The following is a 10,649-nucleotide window of genomic DNA, read 5'->3' as shown; positions in this document are numbered from 1 at the left end:
ATGCAATTATTTTTATTTTTTTTCTTCATAATATCACACTACTTTTCTCACGCAGTATAAATGAGTGTATATATATATATATATATATATATAGCTGCTTTGTTTTAATGGGGCGCCTTGGCAATGGGAATTTTCATATTTGGGGGTCCTTCACAACAAAAAGTTTGAAAACCTGTTATTTAGATATAACTGTGCCAGGAAAGCATACAGTGGGTATAGAAAAGAATCACCCCCCTTTAAAATAATCACATTTTGTTGCTTTGCAGCCTGAAATGAAGTCTAATAATAGACTTCACTGTGCTTCTAGTCATTTTTAGGAGGGGGGTGATCCTTTTTCCAACTCAGTGATTCTGTTTTTTTATTTTTTACATTTTTTTTCTGACATGTTGGTGTTCTATCTTTCACTTGGATGTTATAAGTTGCACTGAGTAAATACAGCTGGATAAAACAAAAACTGAGTCTGTCTTCATTTCAGGCTGCAAAGCAACAAAATATGATTATTTTAAAGGGAGGGGGGATTCTTTTCTATACCCACTGTAAATATAACAGTTATTATATATTGGTTCTGCATACCTGCATAATTCAGTTCTTACACTAGAAAGTAAATATATATGTATATCTTATTTTTAATACAGCATCAGTCGCATTTATTACAGCATATGTAGCACTGCCATAGTTTTTAACTTTACAGTTTCTTCCTAAGAGACATGCTTTTAAAGCATAGCCACTGTAACTCAATTGAGATGACGACATGATGGAACACAATGTTTCTTGCTTTCATGGATTCGAACAGCTTTATCTGTTACAGCCTCCATTCCAATTGTCCCTCTGTCTGGATAACTCGAGTGTTTGAACTCTGCTCTCCTCCGCTGAACCAAACATGTGGGCAATAATGTGAATGCCAAAGTTTATGTGCTTTCAAAAAAGTCGCCAGGTTTGGTTGAAAACGAAGAGTGGGCGAGCTGTTCGAGTATGTCGGTTAGGCTGGCGGGGATGGCAAGCTTTTCCGTAATGACATGGTTTGTCTTTTTGCGTTATGAAGGATGGGGAAGTAGAGCAGCATCAGGACAGCTAATACACAGCATACAGTCTGGACCCAGATATTTATATATCTGTTGAAAATAGAGAGCGAGAAAGAAGTGCACAGCGACTGAAAGATACACACCCATTGGTTAATTACACTTTGGGTTCTTTCTCCATGGAGTTAACCTCAGCTGAGTAAAAACATACTCGAATTTAAAGTCTCTGGATGCATTGAAGCTTAGCTCATCATGAGAAACTTGCAGAAACAAAGTTTTGGATAGAACGCACAGTTCAACAACAGTCTAACATCCTGTCTTGATGGACAGTGACCCGCAGTGCAGTGGTGTCATTGGTGGTTTATTGAGGAAATGAATGAAATGGAAGATGGCAAAACTACAGTGGCATCAAGAGAGGAGTAAGAGTGGAACCTCCTGTTCTGTGGCTTGATCTGCTTAAAGCTTTGTGATGAGTCAAGAGAAGCAATGTGGAGTAGATTCTACTCTACTTGAAGATTTTACAATGATACACATTGTTTGTGAGCATCTAAACAGAAACATGATGAAGAATATGCTGTTACACAAGCCACAGAGGGGAGAGTCCACCTTCTCAACTCTCTTGGACTACGACAGACCTTCCCCAAGAAGAAAATGACGTTACCTGCATCCACGTCAGCTAGTTAAAGAAGCCGAGGAAAGAGAGAATAAACAAAACTCAAATCAAAAAGCAGCCAAGCTAAACATGCACAGTCAGTTAAGAAATTAAACACAGCAGGACAAAGAGAGAGAGACTGAGAGAGAGAAAGAAGCAACTTTCATTCATTCTATTGTCACAGGGCTTCTGTGCCTGTGGGTCCTGAGTACTGTATGTTGCATCTGAACAGACAGATCAAAAACGTCTGCCCTGAGGACATGGTCAGGTCAATACAGCTGATTTACAATACAGTCATGAGAGGACTATCACACACGCTCATATAATGCAGGCCAGCTGAGTATTGATGTCAGTGAAGTAACACTCATGTATTGGCCGAATATTAATTAATTAAAAAATACATTAAATTTTTGAAATAAATAAATCCTATACTAAAATACATTAAATTGCCATTTAAACATAACATGTCTTGAATACACCTCTTCTATGATGAGCATGTTTTTTTTGGTTGTTGTTAATTATAATTCGTTTTATTTGTTCTAGGTCAAGTACATTTTAGAATAATACACTATAATAAAAAAAGTTAATTAAAAATAATAATATTATTAATAATCAATAATAATAATAATTATAATTCTTGAATAAAAACATTAGTAGTTTGGCAAAATCTTTTATTTATTTAAATATTTTATTTTATTTATTTATTTATTAATTTTTTGGAGAAAAGTGAAGCTGTTTTGTTAAAATATTATTAATAATTGAAAAAATACTTTTGTGCGCCAAATCAAAGTCATGTGGTGTGTAGCGACACATTAAAGATGTAATGGAAATGTATTATTACTTTTTACTTGATGTTTACACCACATGACATTTATTAGCTAATTAAATTTAAACCCAAGTTAAAATATTTAAACAGTGTACATTTTTAAACCATATAAAAGATTTCTAAGAACTTTGAACTTTTTACGGTTTGCAAATCTAGATTTTACTTGGAAAAGATTCAAAGTCTAAATTTGATATTTCACTTTGATAAAAGTGTTATTTTTCACACCAGAGGGGCTGGTCTGCACAATTGCACCAAACTGCTGATCCCAGCAGAGCTGCATTTCTACATCAAACATGATTGTGGCGGCTTAAGCAAAAGAAAACATTTTATTTACCCATATGGGGTGCTGGGTTTTGAAATGGTAAAGGCTGGGTCTGGATTGAGACCACAGGGCCTGCAGGGATTTTTCTTTCTTCTTGCGTAAACATACACACGCAGTCACACAGTTGGCCTTGTGATAATATCTCTTAATGAGCTCTGAGAATGTGTCTATTTATGTAGTATGTGTGATAGAAGAGGGGGGCGGTGCAAAACCCATGCGGCCGACTGCTTTCATTGCAGAGTGTGCAGTAAAAATCTGCTCCAGCTCTACTTAGTGGTTTTGAGGTTGGGGTTACTCTACCAAAGCTAGGGAACACTATTTTTAAACCCAGAATAGTGAAACTTCAAAAAAGTAAAGTAGGAAAACTTTGCATGCGGTAGTTTTACTGGAATGTAAATTTGGAAATTCAAATCAGCTTTCTGATGCTGAAATGTGACATAACGTCACTGCAAATCTGAGTTTAACGGCACTTCTAACATCAGATGACGTGCTGGCCTCAAACGTGAAAGATTTAACCGTGTTGCTCAAGCTTAGCAAGGCACACACTTCAACGGTCTCTGATGTCGTGCTAAATTTCCTTTGGCAATCTGTGCTATAATCCACTGCGGCAAACAGGCAATTGACATTTCTGGGGGATTTTTTTCTTCCAGGGCGATTTCCTGGTTGACCGCTGGTATGCAGTGGCTTGAGTTTTATATGGTAAAGTGCAAAGGAGAGGACGAGACATGATTAGTGCCCGTTGGCCCGCTAACTGCCCTCTTCTGTGACCTCTTGATCTCTACGGGACCCCCAGGCATGCAGATTACCGCAGTTAAACACAATTGTACTAAATGTTGCTTAAGCTAATTGCGATCTTTAAAGAAAAGCCCTGATTTTTAAATTAATACCTAAACTTTATAAACCCTGCTCCTTGAGGGAGCCATTTGAAAGGCCAGTTTAACATGTCTACATAATAACAGTTATAAAGGACATGAAATATTGACACGGGGAGCTTTTGAAAGCACATTCACGAGAACATATTGTGGTGGTCTGGCGGTGTGCCTTGAATGTTCTCAATTATACATGGGGAGTATAGCAGAGTCCTCTGGCACAACTGTACCATACTAACATACTAACAGCAGGTGTGCGGAGAGAGAGAATAAGAGAAGGAGAGAGCTGAAATAAAAAATAAGAAGTGCATCTAAGGCTATGCCTCGGCAGTACTGAAAAGAGAGGAATATTAACTATTTACACATAACTTCAAGACTTAAACGGGATTCTAAGAACAGAAGGACATACATACACCATTGTAAAAGCTCTTTCAAAAGCACTGAAGTGAGTAATACAAACTGTTAATAATATTGCACAAGATAAAAACAGTGAGAGATATATCAAAGGGTTTTAAAGGGTCTCCATATTTCACCTGCCCATTTGATAGCAAAACACCTACCTTCAGGACTCTCTTCCTGCACATACGTCCCTGTCAGATACCTGTGCACCAGGGCAGACTTTCCACTGGCCAAGTTACCCACAATGCCCTGCACATACACACAGAATTATTAGGGGTCCCGTTCATGATATTTTGGCATGTAAATAAACAGTGTCTCAGCCTAGACCTGAAGCAATCCCTAATAACCATGCTGCCACGTGAGGATTCCAGATGATTGTGGAACTAAACATGATTAACATGATATTATAACCTTTGCTGAGTACTGAGTACCATCAGTACAGTAAAACAGTGTCTTTTTAACTTTGGGTATTTTTAAGTCCCAGGGTTTGATTTTTATTAAAACTAAGTGTTTTTTTTTTTTTGTACATGAAGATCAAATTAAAATGATCATCCCTTGTTATCATCCCTTCTTAATCATGTTATTGATTTTTCCTTGTCATTGAACATCATTCGATATTATAAAAGAACTATGAAATAGACCTGGCCGATAAAACGGTATCGATATTTATCGACGGTACACCATCATCGATAACGATAGAAAAAAAATTTTTTTTCTTTAAAGGCGCGTTATGAGTGACAGAGAGCCAAAAGAACACACAAACACACGCTGAAATGAGTGCCGTGCCTGCGTGCGATGAGGAGGAATATTAGTCAAATTTAAAATAAAAATTCGCATTCGAATGAAAAAACGGTATATTTGAATTTTAGGTGTGCATCAGGGAGCCTTATCAGCGGCGCACGAGATGCGGTGAGGATTATGTTGTTGCATTTTAATGTTTTTGTTTCTATATCCAGTTGAAACCACAAGATGCGCCGCTGCTGCATTTTCCATTCAAAATATTAGAGAAAATATAGAAGCTCAATGCGGAGAAGATATTGGTTAGGTTAAAACCGAAACCAAGCCATTCACCCAGAACGCATATTCGGCACATTCTTGAGACGCACAACTATGACTGTTGCACTCGCGTCTCGCACAAGAGATGAATAGAAAGCCATGTAAAGTTAAAAGAGGTTCAACTTTTAGAAAACATGTCTCGAGAATTTGTGGGAGTTTTATTCCATTCCACTGCATCTCATGTGTTTTTAAATGCAATCGTGTGATCGGCGCTTTGGCTATTTGTATTGAGCTATGCATAAATACATGAAGCTGTTTTGTTCATTATTGTTTATGCAATTTACGAAATCATATTTTATTTATAAATATTAGTTTAGACGTTATGTAATTTTTTATAGACAGCCGTTATTTTCATTGCATTGAATAAACCGTTTAATGAGGTGCATTATTTTGCTCATTGCGCCCTCCTGTGGCCTCAGGAGATGGGCCAAAAGTTTCCTTAACACTTATTCAATCTGCACATAAAATATAAGAAAGGAGATATTTGTTTCAATTTTATTTTGTTATTTTGTTTTATTTATTTTGTTTATTAAGACTAAAATAAGTTGTTGTTTGTCTTAATAAATTGGGTAAATTAAAAATACCGTGGTTACATTTAAACCTTTTTTTCTACTGCTCTCTGTTTAAGAAAGGTTATGAGAAATTTTCAATGATTATTCAAGTTCATTATACAAGTTCAAAAAAGGAGCAAAATTCAAAATTGCTAAAAATCTTGACGCATAGAAATTTACATTTTGGTATGCATTTGACTCGGCATGAGCCAAGGAATCGGTTCAAAGTTATTAGCAGAAATATGAGTGTAAATTTGGCCTATTGGTGGCACTAGAGAGTTTGAGATTTGAGACTCCAAATTTGTTACGTTTTAATATGGAGACTGTCCTCTATCTGTGTGCCAAATTTGGAGTGGATGAGGAGGAGGAGGAGGAGGAGGAGGAAGAGGAAGAAGAAGAAGAAGAAAAAGAAGAAACCTAACGGATACAATAGGATCCATAAGGTCTAGAAGCAAAACCGTAAGGTCTAGAAGCAAAATAATTTTTCCTCTGATTCCATGGCTCATGCCGAGTCAAATGCATACCAAAAATTGACATTTCCAGGGGTCAAAAAAAAAAAAACTACTTTTTTGAACCTGTCCTAGGCAGTTTGCCTGATTTTCACCAAAATTGGCTCAGATCATCCTCAGACAATGCTGGCAAAAGGTTATCAAAAGATTTCCGATGTTGAAGAAATTCACACAAAAATGGACTTGAGGCTATATCTTCGCAAAACTTTAGCAGATTCTGACCAAACCCTAAATATTGTTTAATTTTCTTTATTTTGGATTAAACAAATTCTATCTATGCATTAATATGCGTTGGCATGACAAGTCAGTCATTTAATTTTAAAACTGGTACAATGTCATTTTCACATGCAATTATTTCATCACAAAAAGCCATCAAACAAGAAATAATTTGCGATGGAGGAAATTACACTGTAATGACATTTGTGATGCATATATATATCTTTATGGATATTATTAGTGGACCAACAAATAAAGCAGTGAGAGTGTAAAGAGTCTAAGAGTTTATTTTCTAATTTCAAATTAACTTTCCAGGCCAAGAAACACAGAATTCAGCGTATTCAGGCCAATTTAGAGAGGGTACGACCTGATCAAAGCTGTTTTGTGGTGAGGTCACGAGCATGCAACACTAATTTAAGCAATAAAATGATGCAAATGAAATCGTGTATTAGTTATGATGAAAATGGCAAATTTTAAACATCAGTGATTGGACTCACCACTTTGAGCTCTGGTACAGAGCGACTGAGCGTCCACTCCTGACTGTTGACAAAGGCATCTGTAACAGAGACAGAGAGAGATCATTGTAAATGTGGCCACGCCCTTCAGTTCAGTCTTATTTACAGAACAGTTCTAGATGAGCAACTCAATGATCAATACAAACGGCAGAGGAAAAGACACAGCCAAACAGACCAAAACGGAACAAAACCATTTCCATTCACACTTATCCAAACCGAACATACTACTCCACAACTACACTACAGAACAAAACATGTTTATGTTAATTTTAGGTCTTTTCAGCAGAGTGAATGATCAAATAGGCCTATGTGTTAATTAGAGCCCACTGTGCCTGCACGGCCCCCACACTCAGCTGCACAACACGTTTCACATCACAATAGAACAATAGTGGATGCAGGTGCACTATGGGCTCAAACGCTCAGAGGAAATCTAAGAGACCAGCAAATAATTCTGCAAATCCATGACTCAAAAAAAGTTAAGTTTATATATGGCGAGAGTCAGGTCATGCTGTATTATTAAAGAAAATGCCCATGACGATCAATGCTACTTAAAATGCTAGTTAACAATAGAGCATGCTGTTAGCAATACCAAAGTCATGGGTTCGATTCCCAGGGATTGAACGAACAAATAAAATGTTTATATTGAATGCAATGTAAGTCACTTTGAATAAAAGCACCTGCCAAATACACAAATGTAGTGAGCTGCTGCCTTCCTACAAAGAATGGTGTCTTCTAAAGACTGGAATACACAACATGAACCGATTATAAAACACTAGGCATCATACACTTGCAGACTTTATATATGGTTACAGCAGAAAAAGTTGTAAATAAAAGACTGAAAATCACACACTACCAGATATTTAAGTCACTCCAAACACAACAAACTCTTGCAATAACATGCACATCATTGCTAAGAGATGCATGACAAATGAAAATGTGTTCTAATATCAACTCCAAAAAAAAATTAATAATAAATTGTCTTTCAGCAACTACCGATGACACCTCCAGCCTTAATCTTAAATGAAATGGAACCTCATTTATAACTAATTTGGACAATGTTCATATGCTGCAACTCTGAGCGCAACACAAACAGCCCTCCAAAAAACTGTATTATATGAGGAAGCCTAATTTTAAGTGAAATTTCCAGACCTGAAAAAGTAATGTAAATTAATACCAATATAATCTTAAATATTAGCTCTAAAGTATTTTATTGGATAAGAATTATAAAAATATATATCCTTATCTTTAATCCTTATCCAGAAAGTCACAACGATTGGAAAAGTCATGTCAATTTCTATTTGGAGTCAAAAAGGTTTTAAGTAGAGTGTGACGTTAGCGTGCTGCTTTGCTATCGTAGTGATTAATTAGCATAAAAATAGATATCACACACAATCAGCATAAAGCATCTAATTAGCATAAAAACACACTGTATACACAAATATTGTGTAAAATATTCTAAAATAGGCTGCATTATATCAAAACATTTAGGTAGGCCTATTCAATGAAATAAGCATATTTACAAATCAATATTTGTCTAACCCCATTCACCATATTGTCTGATTTGCCTTGTCCACACATTAAGAGTGTGCATGTGATGTCTTAAAATGTTGTCTAGGTAGACATTTTGGGGCATTGCTTTATTATTTGTTGAGTTTATCACTGTACACAAAGCAATGGATGCTTTGCTTCCATCATCTGCTCACTGTTGTCAGATAACAACAGTCTATAATTTCTCAAGGGACCCATACTAAACACAGACTAATGCTAAGATATATGTATAACCCTTGGGGATTGACACTTTTTGAAAGGCTATCAGAAGAATAGAAGGGGTGGGGGGGGTTGCTACATATATTCCACTGGGTAACCCTGAAAAGGCCACAGCGTCTGAAATCTGAGGAAGGTTAACACAATCTGTTACCCACACAGAAAGCATATATGAAAACCTACTGGGTATCAGTGTTAATTTTGACAGCACATTTTGATTTAGTTTTAGTCATATTTTAGTCATCTGAATTGTTTTTAGTTTTAGTCTAGTTTTAGTCGACTAAATATCATAAGATTTTAGTCGACTAAATCTACAGTAAATTTAGTCGGCTAAAATCTAATGGGTTTAGTTACAGTGCATTTATTAAGCATTTCTCTAAAATTTCCAAACTCATTATATAGGTTTGATATTAAGGTTTTATCATGATAGACACCGATTTAACTGCGGTGACACACAACATGCCTTTATGTTAAAATTAAATAAAACCACTTCTCATAAAGAACAAGAACATGGTCTTCATTTTAATGAAATACCAAATGGTTATATAGGCTACTTATGCATTCTTTATAGCAACTTGTTTACCGTATTCTTCATTATTTCAAGCAGACATCTTTATTTCTATAAATAAATTTAGATTAATCTTTAGGGCTACTAATGTTTTTCAGTCAAGAGCAGTGCGTGATTTTCTGTCTTTCTTTTGTTGCTTGATAAACATCAATGACTCGGACAATAGCAACTAAATTAGGCTGCTGTCCCTTTAAAACCGAATGCACAGCTGCAATGGATGCAATGTACTGATACACGTTCTCCCTACTGTTTACGTTCACTTAAGACATAATCAAATATTGACATTTTTGAATGTTTTATGCGACGTGCAGCAAGTGTATGTTAGCTTATGTCCCGCCGGTTCATATGTACGCATCTAACCTCCGAACCACGCAGCAGATTCGTTCTGAATGAATCTCTTCCCAAATCGTCCCTGCCTAACATTTTCGTCTCGTTTTTATTCGTTGACGAAAATGTCAATAGATTTACGTCATAGTTTTTGTCATTCAAAAAGAGTTTTAGTTCGTTATCATCTCGTTGTCGTCTGTGAAAAAAATGTCGTTGACGAAAATTAGGACGAAAATTATTAGTCAACGAAATTAACACTGATGGGTATTAAAGGAAAAATAAGGATTGATTGCACAATTGATGCTGTAATCACATATAAATCGTATTGTTTGGAGAAATCAGACTTATTTGAGAACTTTGATCTCCTTCCTCTATTGGGCGTTCCATGCACAGATGCAATCAATCAACACAGCGCTATGACAGCTGTCTGTGATACTGCGACTCATTCAAAATGACAGTCTGTAACATCACAGGAGACATGATAAGAGTAACAGACTGGTAATGAACCATTACAGCCAAAGCCCTTGTCAGTCTTATCTTATCTCTTCAATTGAAATAGACTTGCTGGATTATTTTTCATTATGGAAGTCAATAGCATGGTTGATTATAAAACTCATTGCAGCCTTGATAAAAACAGTAATAACAGACATTGCAAGAGCTTTAGTCTGACCTTACTATTATACTTAACAGCGTTTCCCCTGCCATTATTTTAGGGGGGCGGCCCGCCCCCCCAACGGCACCCCCCGCCCCCCTTGAAAGTCAAGTTAATTTTATTTAATTATATTTTCTCTATAGCGCCAGATCACAACAGAAGTAATTTAAAGTTACCTTTCTTATAGAACATGTCTATACCTTGTTCTTTCATTAAGCAAACTAAATAGCCTTATGTTATTTATCTTATTTACAGGACGGCATGTCATTTCAGTCTCTACGTTATGGTCGCGCTCTCTGTATCACGCACAGCGGAGTTCCGCCCGATGCGCGCGCTCACGCACGCACACACACACACACACACACACACCCACTAGTATTTGTAAATATTAAGCCGCAAAACGA

General features: G+C 36.4%; 1 protein-coding gene across 1 annotated transcript in view; it reads right to left on the bottom strand.

Moving 5' to 3' along the window:
* LOC107748916 (arf-GAP with GTPase, ANK repeat and PH domain-containing protein 1-like) overlaps positions 1–10,649 on the bottom strand; it is a 156,992-nt gene that overhangs the window by 88,568 nt on the left and 57,775 nt on the right. Inside the window, exons 2-3 of the mRNA XM_016563924.1 lie at positions 6,917–6,975; positions 4,249–4,336 (exon numbers count right to left, since the gene is read on the bottom strand). Of these exons, the coding sequence (XP_016419410.1) occupies positions 4,249–4,336; positions 6,917–6,975 (147 nt within the window). The remainder of the gene's footprint in view (positions 1–4,248; positions 4,337–6,916; positions 6,976–10,649) is intronic.

Source organism: Sinocyclocheilus rhinocerous, unplaced genomic scaffold (assembly GCF_001515625.1).
Source record: "Sinocyclocheilus rhinocerous isolate Xijiao unplaced genomic scaffold, SAMN03320098_v1.1 scaffold1371, whole genome shotgun sequence".
NCBI lineage: Eukaryota > Metazoa > Chordata > Actinopteri > Cypriniformes > Cyprinidae > Sinocyclocheilus > Sinocyclocheilus rhinocerous.
The sequence above is the reverse complement of the archived record's forward strand: the minus strand, read 5'-3'. Positions and strand labels throughout refer to the sequence as shown.